This window comes from Sorex fumeus, unplaced genomic scaffold (assembly GCF_029834395.1).
Source record: "Sorex fumeus unplaced genomic scaffold, SorFum_2.1 ptg000048l, whole genome shotgun sequence".
Taxonomy (NCBI): Eukaryota; Metazoa; Chordata; class Mammalia; order Eulipotyphla; family Soricidae; genus Sorex; species Sorex fumeus.
In genome coordinates this window covers 12,858,639-12,879,856 of record NW_026606105.1, presented here as the reverse complement: position 1 = coordinate 12,879,856, position 21,218 = coordinate 12,858,639, and the positions used below count along the sequence as shown (strand labels likewise).

The 21,218-nt window shown below is 48.3% G+C and overlaps 1 protein-coding gene across 1 annotated transcript in view; it reads right to left on the bottom strand.

The window, feature by feature from the left end:
* Window positions 1-15,143, bottom strand: part of SLC35B4 (solute carrier family 35 member B4) — a 30,567-nt gene extending 15,424 nt beyond the window's left edge. Inside the window, exons 1-2 of the mRNA XM_056123984.1 lie at window positions 14,818-15,143; window positions 4,034-4,147 (exon numbers count right to left, since the gene is read on the bottom strand). Coding sequence (XP_055979959.1) covers window positions 4,034-4,147; window positions 14,818-14,894 — 191 coding nt within the window. The 5' untranslated portion in view covers window positions 14,895-15,143. The remainder of the gene's footprint in view (window positions 1-4,033; window positions 4,148-14,817) is intronic.
* Between the last annotated feature and the right edge of the window lie 6,075 nt (window positions 15,144-21,218).

The following is a 21,218-nucleotide window of genomic DNA, read 5'->3' as shown; positions in this document are numbered from 1 at the left end:
GGGTCTTAGAACACTGTATGACTAAAACCCAATCACGAACAACTTTGTAACTGTATATCTCATGGTGACTCAACTTAAAAAATTATTTAATATGCCAAACACAGTAACAAGTCTCAAAATGGAGACATTACTGGGCCCGCTCGAGCAAAAAATTATATATATAAAAAAATACCATCACTGTCACTGTCCTCCCGTTGTTCATCGATTTGCTCGAGCGGGTCCAGTAACATTGTGAGACTTGTTACTGTGTTTGGCACATCGAATACATCACGGGGAACTTGCCAGGCTTTGCCGTGCGGGCGAGATACTCTCGGTAGCTTGCCGGGCTCTCCGAGAGGGGCACAGGAATCGAACCCAGCTCGGCTGAGGTGGCTGCACGCAAGGCAAATGCCCTACTGCTGTGCTATGCTCCAGCCCAACTAAAAAGGGGCTATGGGCTATGTGTTTAAGAATATCTTGCTTACTTCCTTCTCACACCACCACTAGAACATAAAGTCAAACACCAAGCACATGTAGACACCATACAAAGCCAGACTAACCTGGAAAAGGTCTGAATTACAGAGTATTTCCAGAAACATCACTGTATCACTGTCCTCCCATTGTTCATCGATTTGCTTGAATGGGTCCAGTAATGTCTCCATTGTGAGACTTTGTTGTTACTGTGTTTGGCATATCGAATACGTCACGGGTAGCTTGCCAGGCTTTATCGTGCGGGTGAGATACTCTCGGTAGCTTGCCGGGCTCTCCGAGAGGGGCGGAGGAATCAAACCCGGCTTGGTCGAGCTGGCTGGGCTGACCATGTGCAAGGCAAACACCCTACGGCTGTGCTATCGCTCCAGAAACATAGTATTTTTAAAATATGTGCTTTTAAGAGTAAGTTTCAAAAAAAAAATCACCTAACAGATGTCAAAAGATTCTATAGTTAGTTTTGTTATTATATATAACAGTTCTTTGTAAATACGTTTCATATATTTAAACATAAAAATGGTTCCCACAAATGTCTCCTCTATACATAAACTACAGTTTATGCCAGTGTTCCTCAACAAGCCCACTATGGTTTCCCTGATATTCCAGGGGCGCACAGGTAAAAAAAACTGAGGAACCACAGCACAACAGCGCACTAAGGGGACAACTGGTAGGACATGAGGGGGTGTGGGATGGGGGGCGGGGGGGGGGGGGTAGCGCGATGAAGGAAAACAAGGCCAGAGAGAGCCAGAGTTGGAAAAAGGTCGAGAAGAACTGGTTTATGCTATTAATACTTCACTGTTTCTGAAGAGGAGATCTGTGAAGTCAAGTGTAATTTTCAGGCTAGTGACTGTTAAAAATTATCTCATTCTGAAGCAGAAAGCCTGTAAATTCACGAGAATATCACTTGTTCGGTATAGATTTGTTTTCAAAATCAATGTCCCTGTTTTCTGAGAGTTTTAAAGGTCTTTAAATAATAATAAAAACTAACCCCCCCACACACACAAATATACATCTAATGGTAATCCCCAATGATTTAGAAAAATAAAGGGATTACATACAAATGAGCAATTGCAAATTAATTAAATGCATGATTTTACATTTTCTCGCTCTCACCTTCCCACCTTCACTTACAAGTGCCTTTCAAAGCTATCAGATTGGGGGGGGGGGGAGGGTGTGTGACAGCGAAGACCAAAAGGGGTTCGAATCTCAACAAGCTTGTAGGGTTCAACCTAATACATTCACACAGAGAAAGAGCAAAAGTTGAAACACATGGCTGAAGCATGCCAAGTGAAGGAAGGGAAGTGATTCCACATTCTTTAGGCAACAGTGATCATTGAAAACAGAATCCTGGAGATCTAAAGAACGTGCGTCTCCGGCCGGAGCGACAGCGCAGAGGGTAGGGCGTTTGCCATGCACACGGCCAACTTGGGTTCGGTTCCCAGCATCCCATGTGGTACCCCGAGCAATGCCAGGAGAGATTCCTGAGCGCAGAGCCAGGAGTAACCCCTGAGCCATCGCCAGGTGTGACCCAAAAAGCAAAAAACAAACAAACAAACAAAAAAGAATGTGCGTCTCTAGTCATCACCCTGGGCGAGGACAGCATCACTGTCCGTTAGGTATGGAACCTGACAACAGTTATGCCAGAGCCGAATTTCCAGTCCAGAATGTTCAAGGCGCTTTATCGTAAGCGCAGAACACAATTTAATGGGGGCACATTCACAGTACTGTATCGGCAATGGCTGTTCCAGAGCTTCGAAAGAGAATGTTACACTGGTGACTCTTGGTTTCCTGGCAAATTTTCCTGGTCCTGCCTTGAAAACCTGAAAGGATGGCGTAGAGTGAAGGTAAAGAGTTCACCGAGGTCTTTGGGGGGTGATAATTAATTCAAACGCCTTCTCGTTGCTGCTTACGTAACACTGTCAAGAAACTGCTCGCGGGGATGAGAGACAGGAGCGAGATTCTGGTTACAGCTTCACATATACAGAAAATAAAAAGGCTCACACAAAAGAGTTCTGTGGGAGAACGGCTGTTAGGGCAAGACCGTGGGGAGCCCAAAATGGTAGGCTGAGGGGACTGGGCTTCATTCAGAACCTAGCGGAGGCGATTTCTGCCTCCTTGTAAGAGGGGGTGTCAAGATGAAGGAGAAGGAGAAGGAGGGGAAGGGGGAGGAGGAGGATGGAGGGAGGGAGGGAGGGAGGGGGGAGGTGGGGGAGGAGAAGGAGGAGGAGGAGGAGGAGGAGGAGGAGGTGGCGGCAGGAACGGGAGCCAACAGGGACACTATTATACACTATTATACACGTCTTCATGGTGAGAACAAATTCTTCCCAATCCCCACTGGATGCAGAGAGACAGAGAGAAACAGGAGGAGGAAAAGGAAGGGGTCAGAGAAGTGGAAAATGCTGGAACTCCTCTGGGGACTGAAATGCTGATCTGGGGAGCAGAAAAGGCACAGGCAGACACTAAAGGCCATGACAGGCCAATCGAAGAGCAGCGGGAAATAGAGCTCACCCTGAGAAAAGTGACTCTGTGAACGAAGATTGGCAAGGACGCGCCTTCACAGCTGGTCCTTCCTGCAGCCCCTCTACGGAGGGTGCAAGTGAGACCCTCCTCCCGAGTGGGCACATCTGCAGGATCACACCCCCGGGTTTCCTGTCTCTGCCAGCACTAGTGCGGAGCTGTCGGCCTGCTGTCTATTCTAAGAGTTGCCCTACTTTCCAGAGGGCCACTCAAGTGCAGTTATGCCCACCCGAACTCACAGACCAGGGTCTAGAGTCCAGGGGTTGCCCAGCAGATCCCGGGCACTTCCTTGGAACTGGGATGAAATTCTGTTCCCAGAAATCATCCATTTGAAAGAGAACAAGTCAGGACCGTCACCCTCTGTATCTTCGATGTCATCTGGGCTTGGAGGGTTTTGTTTGTTTGGACTACACCACTCAGAATATTTTCCCAACAGGAGGAGGACACACATCACAATGAAGAAAAAAGAAAAAGCTGTCATGCAACCAGGTCTTTAACTTGCATAGACCTACCTTCTTGCTTCCATCAGAGCCATTTTAAAAGCTGTGGACAAGAATTTTAGGCTCCATTCCTCTCAGAATGGGAAATGCGTGATGAGAGTAGACTATAGACCGAAAAAGATTGCCACTCAACGTCTCTTTTGCAAACCACAGCACTCAAAAGGAGAAAGATAACAAAAGGGAATGCCCTGCCACAGAGGTAGGGTGGGATGGCGGGGTGGGGGGAGGGAGGGATACTGGGACTGGTGGTGGTGGAGAATAGGCACTAGTGGAGGGATGGGTACTGGATCATTGTATAACTGAAACCCAAGCACAAAAATTTGTAAGTCTGCAACTGTACCTCATGGTGTTTCATTGATAAAAATTTAAGAAAAAAAAAAAGAATTTTAGGCTCAAAATAGACTCATGGAGAGTCACCGTTATGTCAGTCCAGGTAACGCACTGTCACTCTGTCTAACTTTGCCACGGGCCTGAGGGAGGGCCGTGTCAGAGGAGGCGGACAGGGTCCCCTCCCGCCGGCTATCAGGGACGCCTTCAGTGCGCCTTACCTTATTGGGATGGTCGGCGGCTTCCTTCCCAGATCGGCCTCAAAGAGGAAGCCCTCCACAGCGATAAACAGAAACTGTGCAAACGTCACAATGTTCCCACATCCTGGATGTTTCCTGTGTGGTGGATGACAGAAAGAGGGAGAAGATATAAATAAGAGGCTGCGATAACGGGTTCGAAGACTTGCTATTTTTGAGAGTCCAGGATAATGGGACGAGGCTTTTTAATCACCCACTGTCCTTCACGTGCTCTCCCGGTCCCCCCCAAGCCTGGGTCACACAACGTCTGACAATGTACCTCGAGGAGAGGGAGGATGGGCTTCTCTAGTTCTCTCTCCCTGTGGGGCAGGCGGCAGGCCAGGAGTCAGGTTCACACCGATATACCCACACCCAGAATGACTTTCCCAGTCAGCCGCAGTCAGCTGCTCACAGCCGGGTCCTTAGTTCACCAAAAGGATCCCAGAACACTAAGGCAGCCCCGGCCAGGAGCAGAAACAAGCTCAGGATTCTGCTCTGGAATGTTTACATATTTGTCCCCAGAAGAACTCACCATCACTGCTATCAAAGGCATATTACCAGGGCTGGAGCAGTAGTACAGAGGGACCAGGGCTGGAGCAGTAGTACCGTGGGTAGGGCGTTTGCCCTGCATGCAGCTGACCCGGGTTCGATCCCTGGCATCCCATAATATGGTCCCCCAAGCACTGCCAGGAGTAATTCCTGAGTGCAGAGCCAGGAGTTAACCCCTGAGCATTGCTGGGTGTGACCCAAAAGGGCAAAAAAAAGGGGGGTGCACGTTACCTTCCATGGCATCCCCCATATAAAAATCAGTTATTAAAAACTCACCTTAAAAATAACTAATTTTGGGGCTGGAGCAATAGCACAGTGGGTAGGGTGTTTGCCTTGCACGCGGCCGACCTGGGTTCGATTCCCAGCATCCCATATGGTCCCCTGAGCACCGCCAGGAGTAATTCCTGAGTGCAGAACCAGGAGTAACCCCTGAGCATCGGCTTGGTGTGACCCAAAAAGCAAAAAAACAAAACAAAACAAAAAACTAATTTTTAGGGTGCAGTAGTCGGGGAAGGTTATCCCACATGTCTTATCCACCCCAAGTGCAGATATACGGGCAGCGCAGAAACCAGGACCTGGCATATGGCATACCTGTGGATGGGGTACCTGGAGGATGGGGGGGATATCCGAATCATCCCTGGAGGCAGGCCATCAGGAAGAAAGGACTTGTAGCATAACATTGCTTTGCCCTTTCTCCCTGGCCGCAGTGAGCTTGGGTTTGTTGATTGTTCCCCCAATCTGTCAATTACCTTTGTCTCCGGATCAGACTCCGGTGACTTGTAAATATTGCTTTCTCTTCTCCTTAATGTCTGAAGTTAGTTACTTCAGAACAACTGCTTTTTGTATGGACACAGTAATAGACACATTTGGGCTTGTAGGGCGATTCTCCTGGCAACATCTCAGACTACAGTTTTCAGGCCGGATTAATAATTCCTAACCCGGGTTGGGTTTGAATTACTTTTTAGATTATGACAGAATTTGTCCATAACCCAGCTCTTAACTTATAGTTAAGTATTATGGCACTTTGGCCTGGCCCATTTCAATGCCAGGGTAGCTCACTGCTTGTCCTGGGTCCATCCAATCCCTTGCCGGGACCCTGCTTTTGGGGATCTAGGAAATAAGGGCAACTGAGGCTTAAGTCGAGAGAACAGATGTTCAGGGGGTAATATTATATGGAGTTGGGGGGGGGGGGGTGAGGGCGGAGCGATAGCACAGCAGGTAGGGCATTTGCCCAGCAAGCAGCTGACCTGGGTTCAATCCTCAGCATCCCAAATGGTCCCCCAAACACCGCCAGGAGTAATTCCTGAGTGCAGAGCCAGGAGTAACCCCTGAGCATCACTGGGTTTGACCCAAAAAAAGAAAAAAAAAATTATATGGAGTCAATTAACTCCCAAGTGATAAAAGCACATCTTTTTAACTATCTTTCAGTGTCCATACAAAAAGTAATTGCTCTGAAGCAACTAACCATGCAAAGGACATAAAGGAGAAGAGAAAAACAATATTTACAAGTCAACGGAGTCTGATCAAGAGACAAAGGTAATTGACAGGTTGGGGAAGCAATCAACAAACCCAAGCTCCCTGCGGCCAGGGGGCCAGGGAAGAAGGGCAAACCATTGTTATCCTACAGGACTGAGGGACACTGTTCCAAATATTGAGGAATGCTATTCTAATCCCCTCCTCTATTGAGGACAGCTGTTCTAATCCCCTATGATTAGAACATAATCTCTATGCTCGGAACATGGTGGCCCCAACATACTGGGTGCAGCACAAACGCTTTTGAAATCCCATCAGTGGTCCTTGGTACTTATGGATGTGAAGGCTGGGGACACTGCACCAGGGGCTGCTGGGACCAGAGTCACGAGACGGAAAAAGCCCTCAGAAGTCTGGCTTGAAGCACATGGGGAGTGTGTGTGTGTGGGGGGGGGGGGGGGGGGGGAGATTCGTTACTTTAAATGTGTTTGTGTGTGTTGGGGTGGTGGGAGATAATACAGCAGGTAAGGGCTACAACCCACCTGAGCAATATCAGGCATGATCCCTGAGCACTGGTGCGGCCTCCGGACAAACAAAACAAAACAAAAGAAAGGAGCATGCCCATTATTCTCTGCCGCACTCAGTACAAAGAGTTGAAATCTGGAATCAACCTAGATTCCAAATTCCATCAACAGGTCAGAGGACCATGCAGATGCGGTGTAACTGACATACTATGCAGTGGAAAGGAATGATGAAATCGTGCAATTTGCTGCAACATAGATGGAACGGGAAGATATCACATTAAATGCAGTAAGTCAGAAGAAGGATAAATCCAAGATGATGTCACTTGTATGTGGTATGAGAGTCAACTGGAATGAGAAAATGCAATGATTTAAATGGTTTAAAGGTGTGCGTGGCCTAGATCACCCTTGGCCCTAGAGTAGAGGGAGGAGAAAGAAAAAGAAAGAGAGTGAAGGGGAAGGGGGGAAGAGATAGAAGAGGGCCGGGGGTCAGGTCTACGATGAGGGGTCACAGCCATGGCACAGAGAATAAGGCGCTTGCCCTGCATGCTGCTGACACAGGTTTGATCCCCTGCAGGATTCAGGTTCATGTGTGGTGTTAAGGAATGATCACTGTCACTGTCCTCCCGTTGTTCATCGATTTGCTCGAGCGGGCCCAGTAACATTGTGAGACTTGTTTCTGTGTTTGGCATATCGAATACTTCACGGGTAGCGTGCCAGGCTTTGCTGTGTGGGCGAGATACTCTCGGTAGCTTGCCGGGCTCTCCGAGAGGGGCAGAGGAATCGAACTCGGGTTGGCCACGTTGGCTGCGTGCAAGGCAAACGCCCTACCCGCTGTGCTATCGCTCCAGCCCGTTAAGGAATGACAGTGCTGAATATCCAAACCACGGAGTCAACACCAACACATCACAACACCCCAACTTTAATAACCAAACTTAAAAAAGTGCCTGTCGGGATGGCAGGCTGGGGCGAGGGCAGGAGAGGAGAGGGGACCTGGGAACTCTGGTGGTGGGATCGGTGATGGAACACTGAGTATCAAAAACCCAACTAGAAAGAAGTTTGTAACTCACAGTGCTTTAATTAAAAAAAAATTGGGGGGGTCGGGGGGAACGGCGTGCAGTTCTCTAAGTGTCCCTCCACATCAAGCTCCTCACCAGAGAGAATCCCACTATGGCTTTCAGCACTTCCGTGTTCAAGGGACAGGGTTAAATGTGGCAGGAATCCATAAATAACCATCCAAGACTTCTGCCTCATCCAAGGAGCTAATTAAAGCCATTAGCCTCAATAAATATGAACGAGGAGGAGGTTCGGCGCTGGATAGCTCCAGGCTCGGTGCTTTTCAACTCTGGCTTGGTATTTCTTAAAAGACCAAGGGCCTAAATAAATAAATAAATAAATAAATAAAAGACCAAGGGCCCGAGGACCTTCCTCCACCTGGTTCTGATCCAAATGGTCCCGGGGAAGGTCCTGAAACCTGGACTTTTGAAAGCTTTCCTTCCATTTCTTAAGATGCCACCAGAGCTATGAGACAGAAAGATAGGGGCAGCTAATTTCTAGGTGCTAACACTGGATTGAGGGCTGAGAAATGTAGGGGGGGGGGGGCACTTAGATCTGGGAGCTGTGTGTGTGTGTGTGTGTGTGTGTGTGTGTGTGTGTGTGTCTGGTTGAGAAGCACCAGTGATTAAAAGGATACGATAAGGGGTCACAGCCATAGTGCAGTGAATAAGGCGCTTGCCCTGCATGCTGCTGACACAGGTTTCATCCCCTGCAGCCCATACTGGTCCCTGAACACTACCAGGAATAATTTCTGAGTGCAAAGCCAGGAGCAAGCCCTGAGTATCGCTGGATATGGCCCCAAAGCAAAAAAAAAAAAAAAAAGGACATCATGACATAACAGGATTCATCTCTGTCACTTTCCTTGTTAAGGGCAGAAATTAATTACCCTCAGTCCAATTTTCTTATCTGTAAAATGGGAGCAATTATGCTTATCTCAGCGGTTTATTGTACAATAAATAAACCAGTCCCTGGGGCGGGGGAGATAGCTCCAAAGACATGCTCTGCATATAGAAGGGCCAGGTTCAACTCCGACCCCACTATCCCGGGCACTGCTTGGATCCCTGAGCACAGGTGGGAGCAATCCCCAGAACAGGGCTGGGAGTAGCACAAACACCCCAACATAAACCAATGAAAACAAGCCAGTCCCTAGAAGGCACTTGACACAGTGCCTGCCACAGAGGGGCAAAAAGTAAAGCCTTGAACATCAGTATTGGGGACCTCACATACTTCAATATAAGCAGAGAGACCCTTTAAGAGAGCCCGGCAAGCTACTGAGAGTATCTTGCCCGCACGGCAAAGCCTGGCAAGCTACCTGTGACTTATTCAATATGCCAAACACAGTAACAATGAGTCTCAAAATGTTACTGAGCCCGCTCAAGCAAATCGATGAACAACGGGAGGAGAGTGCAGTGTACTCACCTACACAAGGCATGAAATCTATTCATCTGTTTTTAGTGTTGGGGACAAGATTCCAAGAGAAAATATACAGAAGGCAACAAACACAAGTCTAGCCACCAAAAGGGTGCATCAGGCTTCCTTCCTTGCTCTCCTTCCATTTCCCCTTCACCTACAGCAGGGGCAGCTCAGAGCACCCCTGCTCTTGACCCTGTGTCTGCCCTTCACTTGAGCAGGAAAATGAACGCGGGCATGCCTTGCTTTAAGCAAATATTAGCATTATACAAAAGGAAAAAAAGACATTTTATTTCAAAAACAAACAAACAAGAAGGATGCACTTGACATGTTTCCTTTCCAAAACAAATCATCATGAAATAAACAGTTAATTGTTTCTTCATTTTTTCCCTCTCGGAGAGCCCGGCAAGCTGCTGAGAGTATCCCACCCGCACGGCAGAGCCTGGCAAGCTCCCCGTGGCGTATTCGGTATGCCAAAAACAGTAACAGTAACAGGTCTCATTCCCCTGACCCTGAAAGAGCCTCCAATACGGCAGTGTTGGGAAGGATGAGTAAAGAGAGGCTGCTAAAATCTCTGGGATGGGATGAATGGAGACATTACTGGTGCCCGCTCGAGTAAATTGATGAACGATGGGATGACAGTGATCTTCATTTTATGGAAGAAGGTGGGTGCCTCTGTACCCTTGGTACTATTAAAGCCACTGAGGACCAGTTGGCACCAAACTAGGTAAGCTGGCACCAAGCTAGGCAACATGGCAAATACGTGATACTTGCTGACTCCCACATTACTACTTTTATTATTTTACAATTCAGCTATCTTGAGTATTGCCTTACAGCATCCCTTATGGTCCCCCGAGCACCCCCAGGAGTAATTCCTGAGTGCAGAACCAGGAGTAACCCCTGTGCACTACCGGATGTGACCCAAAAAAGGAAAAAAAAAAAGAGTATACTGAATCATGGGCTGGAGCAATAGCATAGCAGGTAGGGCGTTTGCCTTATACGCTGCAGACCCAGGTTCAATTCCTCAGCCCCTCTCAAAGAGCCCGGCAAGCTACCGACTGTATCTTGCCCACACAGCAAAGCCTGGCAAGCTCCCCGTGATGTATTCGATATGCCAAAAATAGTAACAAGTCTCACAATTTGTTGTGAGATGTTACTGGTGCCCACTCAAGCCACTCTATGAACAACAAATCTATGAACAATGGGAGGTCAGTGCTACAGTGCAGAGCTATACTGAGTCATGCAGCCATGACCATTCATTTCAGATTCCCGACACCCCCCCCCCCGCAAAACCCCTCCTCCTCTCCCCATTCCTTGCCAGCTTTAGTCAACCTTGTCCCTCTTTCCACAGGCTGTAAAATCTCCCAAAGGTATCCATGTAATTTAATTTTTCTAGAAAACAACTTGCAGAATTTCTTAGGAACACAGCTGTACGTGGCTCTCAATCAAATGAAGTTAAAATTTTCTTTTTTAACTTCGATTCTTCACCTTAATGCTTTGGAGTCAAAACCTGGATCCCGGCCCTTAAATTGCTTCCTTGAACTTTCATCACTCAGAAACTGTGATCACCCACTGCAAAGTTTCTCTTAAGTTCTTGCCCAAGAATTTTTTTTTTTAAAGCAAAATCAAAGAGAAAGAATTGGGGAGTAAAGGAAGTCCTCTGAGTTTCTTCTACATTAAGGACACTACTTTGGGTGATAGGTAGGTATCTGATTGGAAAATAAAATGGAAACAAGAAAAATATTTCAGATCATCTTTTAGATGGAAGCCAAGTCCTAGCTTGCCCAATTAGCGTGCAGAGGTGACTATCCTGTTTGCAAGGCAGGAGGTAGAGCATGATAATCACTCTTGACCTCCTATCCATTCTGTTTCCTATTGTAAGTTACAGGTCCGAGTGGCAGGCATGAAAACCACTGTCACTGTCCTCCCACTGTTCATCGATTTGCTCGAACAGGCCCAGTAACGTCTCCATTGTGAGACTTGTTGTTACTGTGTTTGGCATATCGAATACGTCACGGGGAGCTTGCCAGGCTTTGCTGTGCAGGCGAGATACTCTCGGTAGCTTGCCAGGCTCTCCGAGAGGGGCGGAGGAATTGAACCCAGCTTGACCAGGCTGGCTGCACAAGACAAATGCCCTACCACTGTGCTATTGCTCCAGCCCAGGCATGAAAATCAGAAAAAGAAAATAAAACTTATTTTTCTACTTGGGGAAATGACTTAAAAAGGGGTCTCTTCTACCTGCAGCCCACTTTACTTTTTTTTTTTTTTTTTTTTTTTTTTTTTTTTTTTTTTTTGCTTTTTGGGTCACACCCAGCGATCCTCAGGGGTAGTTACTCCTGGCTCTGCACTCAGGAATTATTCCTGGAAGTGCTTGGGGGACCACATAGATGCCGGGTATTGAACCTGGGTTGGCCGTGTGCAAGGCAAACACCTACTCCACCTACTCACTGTACTATCACTCCCATCCCTGACTATTTCCATTTCTATTTGGTGTTCTATTCGCCACTGACCAAGGCACCGAAAGGTACCCACAAAGCCAGAAAGAACACAGTCCCTGTTCTCTAAACCAGGTGCTTCTCCCCCAGGACATCCCCAGACAGAAGCACGCAGGGCCACTCCCAGAGAACCCATCAGTGACCATTTGGTCCAACCAGCTCTTATTTTACTGCACCATCAGGTAATGCTGCCATCAGGTCCGCCACGAATTAATGAGCAATCCGCATGTGCATCAGGAGAGACACTCCGCACCACTTTATGAGAACACACCGTGCTAAGATCCAGATTACAAACAAATAAGAAGAGATGATAGTTCAGTTACAAATTGAACTATCAGTTCAGTTCCGGGGATGAGATAGTTCAGTTACAAACTATTCAGAAGCGTTCCAAATAGCAGTTCCTATAATGCGTGCGCGCGCGCACACACACACACACACACACACACACACACACATACACAAAAGAACCCACACACTCTGAAAAATATTTACCTATGATTCTGCAGGAACAGCTCATACAACAAGGAATAGACACACTGAGTATTGAAACAGAAGTTAGAAAGGGCACAAATGTGCTTCAGGCTTAGCAATCGCATCTCATTTAATCCTCTAAAGCCCAGTGAGGCCGAGAGAGCCCTTGGTCCTTCCCCATTCCTTACTATTTAGGGAACACTTAGGGAGATCAAGTAATTTAGCCGAAGACTCAGGACTAGAAAAGGACATCTTCAGATGCCAGTTCCGGTGCCATCCAGCCTTCAGCAAGCATTAACTTTATGCCATGTTCAACCCAGATATTTCACTATTCAGCTCTGACCTTCATTCCTGTGGCTGGCCTGATTATTATTTTTTTTTCATTACCTTTTACTATTTTTAATGAATTCTCCAAGTGACCTTCCTTTGTGAGTATACTAAGATGTACACTCGGGAACTTTGTTCTTGTATGTTTGTTTCTATCCCTCACTGCCTACTCCCAAGACTGATAAAAGGACAGATCTTTATCCACAGGTTCTGCCTCATAAAATTTCAAGCTCTTGTAACAGTGAAAGCTAACCCATGCTTTAAGTAAACTGGCTGGTTCAGAATGACTCCATCAGGGGCTGGAGTGATAGCACAGCGGGTAGGGCGTTTGCCTTGCACGCGGCCAATCCAGGTCTGATTCCCAGCATCCCATATGGTCCCCTGAGCACCGCCAGGGTTAATTCCTGAGTGTAGAGCCAGGAGTAAACCCTGAGCATCGCTGGGTGTAACCCAAAAATTAAAAATTAATTAATTAATAAACCAGAACGACTCCATCAGTGCTATCAAGAAAATACAATATGGTGCCAGAGAGTCTAGCAGGGAAGATGCTCACTGGCCTTGCATGTGGTTGACCTCAGTCTGATCCCCAGCACCGCATGGAGTCCCCCTGAGCATTGCGAGAAGAGACCCCTGAATACAGCGCCAGGAATAAGCCCTAAACACAGCCAGATGTGGCCCCCAAGCAAAAAAAAAAAAAAACAACCTAGAAAATCCGATATAGTTCTTTGTGGGGGGGGGGGGGGGGCTGGGGGTGTGGAGGTAGGGGTTTGCACTCCTGATGGTGAGGAGGGTCTGGACGGATCATTCAGCACCCAGGATCCAGCCCCAGGGCCCCTGACACTTAAGGCACACGCTCTGTCACATGAGGCATATCCCTTTCCCCTATATTCGACTTCTCATGGGCATCAAGGAAAGAAGTATGGCTTTACTCAAGTTCACTAACTGCAGGAGACTTGCAAAATTCAGTTCCAGCGCTGCCACTTGCAGAGAGTCAAGGTCCAGCTAATCTGCCTGTTTTCACTCTCAGTACTAAGCGGAGGTCATACTTGACCCATCTTGCACCCCAGACTGCTCTGAGGGTAGCACTGTAGCACTGTCCTCCCGTTGTTCATTGATTTGCTCGAGCGGGCCCAGTAACATCTCCATCGTGAGACTTGTTACTGTATTTGGCATATCGAATACGTCACGGGTAGCTTGCCAGGCTTTGCCGTGCAGGCGAGATATTCTCGGTAGCTTGCCAGGCTCTCCGAGAGGGGCGGAGGAATCGAACTCAAGTCAGCTGAGTGCAAGGCAAACGCCCTACCACTATGTTATCGCTCTGAGGGTAGGTAGAAATAATGCAAGGCACAGTCAGGAAAAAAAAAAAGGGTGGAGGGCATTTACTGCTAAATTACAGCCAGATGGCGAGGTTCCAGGGCCAAGGGCTGACAGAGCCACCACAGAAATCCCTAACGGAGACGAGCTGAGCTTCTTGCAGCCCACCTGTTGTCGCTTCTGGACTAGTTCCCACCCCTGAAACTTCGCTCAAGATGAGACAGCCTGCTTCCTGAGGGACAGCATCACACAACCCACCTTGATGCCACGAGGTGACCCCTTAAAATACATGCGCGTCTCATGCTGTCAAACTCCTGGGCAGAATTTCAGGGCTAACTCTTAAAGCTACAGAAACTCGCCTCTGGGGTCTACAGTGGCCCTGGACCACCTGTGCAAGAACCCACAGGACTCTAGACATCCCCCCAGAGCTGTGTTACAGATCAGCAAGATCTCACGTCCCCTGCAGCACAGGCCAATGAAGTGAAAGCTTCGTGGGCCACTGCCAGGCCACTGAAACTTCCTCTGCTGAGTGTACGAACATGCATGTAAGGGGAGGGTTTCGGGGTGTGTGTGGGGGGGGGGGAGCCAACAGCTGCCAGCTGCTTCTAAAATCAAGAAGTGGTGTGAACAAGATAAAAAATAAATACAAAAAAAAAAAAACTCGAGAAACCTTGTTGTTTGTTTTTTGTGCTGTTTTGTTATTACAACTCCCCCCTCCCAACACACACACAGACATACACACACACACACACACACACACACACACTCCCTCCCCCCCCCCCCCCCCGCAACCTCAGGGCCAAAGCACGTCGTGAAACACTCAGCAGCACGCGCCCGCGTGAAAAGTGGGTGACAGTTCCAGCGCGGAGGGAGGGGAGGGGTGTCCCCGCGCCCCGGGGTGCTGTGAAACTCTGGGGCAGGTCACTGGATGCTGCGTGGGATGACCGAGTGGCGGGGTGGGCAGGGTCCCGGGCACCTGGAGGGGGTGGGTTACCCGGGTCATGCCCACCCCCCGACCCCGACCCCGACCCCGACGCGGCGTGGGTGCGTGCGTGCATGCATGCGTGGGGGGCCGCCCCCTCTCCCGCGTCTCCCTCCCTCCACCCCCCACCCCCCATCCCCGGGAGCTTGGGCGCGGCCCGCGGGGGTCACTCACCGGACCAAGAGCTCCAGGAAGATCACGTTACTGCAGCAGCCGGCGAACACCAGGCCCACGGCGACGGCCGGGCGCATGGCCGGTGGCGGTGCCCGGGACGCGCCCGCCTAGACCGCTACCCCAGGAAGCCGCCGCTCCGGCGCCGCCGCCGCCGCCGCGCCCGTCGCGGCTCCGAACATCCCCCACGCCCCGCGGCTCGCGCCAGCCTCCGCTCACGCCCGCGGCCAACAGCGCTGTGGGTCGACGACGAGCCGTGTAGTTCGCACGCTGCCCGGGCCCCATTCATCCGAGGGGGCGTCCCGGGGCCGGTCGGACTACAAGTCCCAGGATGCCGCGCGCGCCCCGACGTCAGCCGGTGACGTGGCCCGCTCCGCCAGGCTGCTCGAGCCGAGTCGGGCCCCGAGGCATGAGGGCCCGTCATGCCTCGCGCGTCAGGGGGCCGCGGGGGGTGCTGGGAAATGAAGTTCTCACGGCCGCCGTCAAGGCGGCTTCCCCGGGGATCCCGGAGGGCTCCGGGAAGCCCGAGGTCCGTCCCTATCCCAGCAAGCTCGCTAAGCGCCGTCCTAGAAACACAGTCCTGCGAGTTTTATTGTATTTATTTTTGTATTTATTTTTAAAATTTTAGCGTGGTTGTTCAGTTTTCTAAGTCCTTGAATTGGAAGTCGAAATTCCTCTGCACTTCTTCAGGGGTAGGGTCCGTGATCAGAGAAACGAGACAGAGTCAAAAATGCAAGCAAGGGGCTGGAGGATAGATGGGGCGTTTGCATTGCACATGGCCAGCCCGGGTTCAATTCCCAGCATCCCATATGGTCCCCTGAGCACCGCCAGGGGTAATTCCTGAGTGCAGAACCAGGAGGAAGCCCTGTGCATCCCTGGGTGTGACCCCAAAAAGCAAAAAAAAAATGAGAGCAAAGAAGTTTCTTGATTCGCACGGAGCACAGTACTGGTCGACCAGGGTCCCCTGCACAGGGGGCCACCCCATCTCCCTGCAAGTGTCTCCTTTCATCCCTTTACTTGGGTTCAGACCTTCCTGCCTTGGATTGACTCCCTCCCAGTGATATAGGCAGGTAGATAGGGAAAGGCCCTTAGCAACGAAACAAAGTTTCATGGAAGAATTCTAGGAATGACCCACCTTGTGGATACAGAAAACAAAGACCTGATAAGATCATCTGCAGACCCTGAGGATATAGGCCTCCTCCCCACAGAAGTTCCTCTTTTTGGACCTCCCTGATAACCTCCATAGCAACGGACTTTTACCTGGGAAGAAGTTTCACGTGGGGACAGGCTGGAGAAACCCTATAAAGGCCACCTTGAATAAAGGAAGGGCGCACATATGCTGCCCGAGCCCCTGTGCTGCTTGCGCCTACGTGGCCGAGCACATGTGGTGCCTGAGCACATATGACACCCACATTTCACCTCTTGAGATATGTACTTTCATGCTTTCTTGTCTAATGCTAGGATGGCTATAGGGGCTGTCTCCGCCCTTGGAGAAGCCCGTGTTCTCCCTTGAGAGTTATGTTACTCTCTCACTCTCTCTCCCTCCATACCTAAAAATCCTCCAAATAAAATCTTTTTATTTCACTGCTTGTCTACTCCTGAAATTCCTTTCTGCAAGGTGAGACAAGAACCCAGTAACCCTGGGTCCTGGGTGGCAGAGGCGGGTGGGGAGAAAGTGACCGTCTTTCTCCTCCCCACTTCACAGAAGTCACCCGTGGGGCCCACTGACATCACCAGGACCCCTAGGGTCATGGTTTTTCTTGATTGACTTATCCCTTCCTTGCCCTCACCTGCTAACTCGGATTACCCAGTTTGACTTCCATTCCCCACCCCCCCCCACCCCATCCCCCCTTTTTTTTTTTATTTTTGCTTTTTGGGTTACACCCGGCGATGCACAGGGCTTACTCCTGGCTCTGCACTTAGGAATTCCCCTGGCAGTGCTCGGGGGACCATATGCTGGGAATCGAACCTGGGTTTGCCGCTTGCAAGGCAAACACCCTACCTGCTGTGCTATTGCTCCAGCTGCTAACCTTTCCCCTTTTGAGGCTATGGCCTTCCCAGTTTCCTTTTATGGTCCTGCACTTTTACTTACTCTTCTGCTTTCCCAGACCATATGCCAGTAATTGTGTTAGAGAGGTTGAAGATAAACCCGGATATCCTGTCCAGTGTGCCTGCTTAGCATTAAAACGTTACAATGTGGAACTATGGCTAATAAGGAGTCCCTAATGTTAGTTCTTGCAGCTCTTCATTCACCTCTTGAAAGACAGCGCAGGGCCTGGAAGTCAGAGGATTGACTCTGAGCTCAGTGATGAACCTCCCAGACATCTTTCAGCCTTCATCTCATCCTAGGCAAAGATGGGGAAATAAATTGCCTTGGTGGTTATGAGGGTTAAAAACTTTGGTCACCTAAGGTTCATGATAAAATTCAGGTGCAAGTCCCTAAATTTGAGGTGCAGTTGAGACTTTGAATTTCTAAAGTGTCTGAAAGCCAATACCACTGGTCCAAGGACCACTTCAACTCTTTTTTAAAATTTTTTTTAATTTTTTAACTGAGGTTGTTCTCTTCTTTTTTTTTTTATTAGTGAAACACCATGAGGTACAGTTGTAGACATACAAACTATCGTGCTTGGGTTTCACTTATGCAATGATCGAGTACCCATCCCTCCACCAGTGCCCATTCTCTATCACCAATGATCCTTGTAGCCCTCCCACCCCCACACCCCAACCTCCCCCCACCCCGCCTCTGTGGCAGGGCATTCCCTTTTGCTCTCTCTTTCCTTCAGGGTCTTGTAGTTTGCAATAGAGGTATTGAGTGGCCATCTTGTTCGGTCTATAGTCTACTTTCAGCATGCATCTCGCATCCTGAGTGAGTCCTCCAAATATCCTTTACTTGGTGTTCCTTTCTCTATCTGAGCTGCCTTCTCCCCCATCATGTGTTGCCGGCTTTCAAGCCCTGGAGCAGACCTCCGGGTACTTATCTCAACTATTCTTGGGTGTTGGACTCCCATTCTGTTACTTTATATTCCCCAGATGAGTGCAGTCTTTGTAAGTCTGTCCCTCTCTTTCTGGCTCATTTCACTTAGCATGATACTTTCCATGTAGAACCACTTGTATGTAAATTTCATTACTTTATATCTTTTCTAACAGCTGCATAGTATTCCATTGTATAGATGTACCAAAGTTTCTGTTCTTGAGTACTCAGGTGTTTTCCAAATTTTGGCTATTGTGAACAGTGTAGCAATGAACATGGAAGTGCAGATGTCATTTCGACTATACTTTTTTGCCTCTCCGGGGTATATTCCCAGGGAACCACTCCAACTCTTAAAAAGGCAGTTGACTTTGATTTCCCCAACCCACCTCTCCTGTTGGTAGCCAATTTGCCATGTCCTTGAATCCCCCACCCCAGACCAACCACGCTAGGACTAATTTTTATTCCCCTTCCACTTGACTGCTCATTGCCTTTAAATAATTCCTGATGTTCATAACACAGGCTTTCTAAACTCTGACTTTCTAAGATACTGTGATCAAAGCCAGATTATTGAGTGGGCACTTCATTGTCAAAACCACCTGGCACATTTTCTTTTTCCTTGATCTTGAAGTGAGAGCGCCGAATTCTAACCACTAGACCACCAGTCTTCTGCCCCAGTGCCTGGCTGTTCCTCGCCGGAGCCCCTTGGAGGGGAGCGGGTTGAGCTATCCTCCCCGCCCCGACTAGGGCTCGGACAGCCGAAGACCTCCAGGACCAGCCACCACCATGCTGAGACCACTCTCCGCACACATGAAGGTACTGGCAGAGGGACAAAGCCACGTGGGTTCCGGGGCCGAGATCTCCAAGCCTACTCAGATTGGAGTCGAGCATCCTCCACCCAGATCCTCCAAATTCCAGTAGGCGGGGGTCACACCCACCACCTGGCCCCCTGGCGCCGTGTAATCCCATCAACGGCCAAGACTCAGAGGCTATAAAATCCAGCTCCTGGAACCTTATCAAAACATCTTTTTATGACATCTTATTATCTCATTCCTACTTTGGACAAACTTGCAGGCTATCGAATGTAGCCTGCCCACAGGGCAGAGTCTGGCAAACTCCCCGTGGCGTACCAAATATGCCAAATACCAGTAACAATGATGGGTCTCTTTCTCCTAAAGAGCCTTGAATATAATCTCAGGGCTAGGATGAAAGAGACGTTACTGGGGCCTGCTCGAGGCAGTCGACGAATAACAGGATGGTGAAAAAAAATGAAATGAACTTGAAGTGCCTTGCAACAAAGAAAGCTCATCTTCCTGGCATTCTCTTGGCCCTTTATATATAAGAGAGGAGTCTCCTTTTTCTCTTTCTACCTCTCTGATTTCCCTATTCAATTTTTCTTGCAAGCTCTCCCTCCTCTGCCCACTGGGTTCTCCCTCCAGTCATTGTTTATTCCCTCCCTGTATCATTTTGAACACTTTAAAATTTTAAAAAATCAATATATCTTATCTTTGTGATGCTATTTAATTGGTATGATAATGCTAGTATAAAATTTATGATATACAACTTTTGGTTATTAAGGGCCTTATAAATATATATATTTCATCATATGGCAATATCATTATTTGCACCATCTCCTCGTTGTTCATCAATTTGCTCGAGTGGGTCCAGTAGCGTCTCCATCACGAGACTTGTTACTGTGTTTGGCATATTGAATACATCACGGGTATCTTGCCAGGCTTTGCCGTGCAGGCGAGATATTCTTGGTAGCTTGCCGGGCTCTCTGAGTGGGGCAGAGTAATCGAACCCAGCTCAGCTGGCCGGCTGCACACAAGGCAAATGCCCTACCGCTGTGCTATCGCTCTAGCCCATCATAATCACTATCATCAAATATATCAGCATCTTAACCAAGATCCAATCTGGAAACAAATGATACAATAATTTTAGCAGGTAGAGTTTCAAGAGTTAATAAATAAAAGCAGAAGATGCTACTCTAAGGAAGTAAGAAATTCCTAAAATTATAGGATGTACAAGGAGCAGTCATTACTTAGAACTAAAGCGAGCCACCCCAGGAAGTAAGCCAACAAGGAAGAATACCTTTTCTGGCCAGACTGAGATTCAGGTCTTACTGAAGAAAGCCTGGCTATAGTCTTCTGGACAGCACAGAAATTCATTGAGGTGCTGATAAAATGAGAAAAGATTCATTGGTGGCCAATTCATTGGTAACCAAGAGATCCACTAGTGAGGGTCTTTTACTCTCTAGGAAGTCATAACTCTGGAGTACTGGTAGAAGTTTTTGGTAATCTCCTGGAAAGCCACTTCTAAACACTATAGACTATCTCAAGTACAGTCATATCACAGAGAGAAGAAATTATGCTGAGCCAGGAAGAGAAGACACCTCTTTCTACAGGCATCCTCCTCACTCTCCCTAGCAGCACTTGCCTTGAGCAGGGAACAACAACAGACTCCAGCCTAGTCTCACACCTTCAGCAGGAAAGGTGGATTTGGAACTGATTTGACATCTGGAACAACTCAGATGCTTTTAAAGAGCCAACTTCAATTGTTTAATTGTTTTATCACAAAACCAAACTTGAGAGATTCAGGCACTTTCTCGGGCTTTGTCTCCTCTGTTCCTTGGGCTCACATTCCTGCTGGCTTTGAAGGAACAGCAACTTGTTAAACAACAGCTGGGCTCCGGGTGCTTCACTCACATGAGCCACTTCCCTTAGAGGAAGGATCTCTGGCTTTGGGGATGTTCATCTTCTTCACCTCTGTGTTATCAGCAGGGAAAGCTGTCAAAGTTGTCTTAGAAGCCACATTCTACTTCCCATTTTTTGCCACCCAAACAGATTTAGAATCATTTCAAAAATCCAAGTTGTTGACAAAAAAAAAAAATAAGTTCGATGATTCCTGTTAGGTATGTCTTAAAAAGCATCCTCTAGTTTACAGTCTGCAGAGCTCTGTCACTTGATTTTTTTTTAAAAAAAATAAACCTGTTTTCCATATCTTACCTAGTTTTATTTTCTCCTCTATCACATAAATCCTGTGATGCGGGAGCTGTGTACAGAACAGGCACACTATAAATATAACTATGATGTTATTTGATCACTTGATCACTTGACATCCTGTTACTCATCGATTTGCTCCAACGGGTGCTAGTGTAGCACAATGGCGTCTGCTCGTTCTAGGAACACAAACAGCCTCAAACCAATCGTTCAGGGTCTTGATGAAGAAGTCTGACTATCTCATAGGTGGGCGGTCACGTGATCTTTTGACGTCCCGTGGAATCCAGTCAGTAATGGCTCTAGTCCAGCGATTGTCTCCAAATCTCAATATATGTCCAGCCCATCTGATTTTCGACGCCTTGGCAAATGAGACAGTGTCCCTGATTCTTGACTGTCGACGGAGGTCAGGAAGTTTGAATTCTTTCTCTCATTTT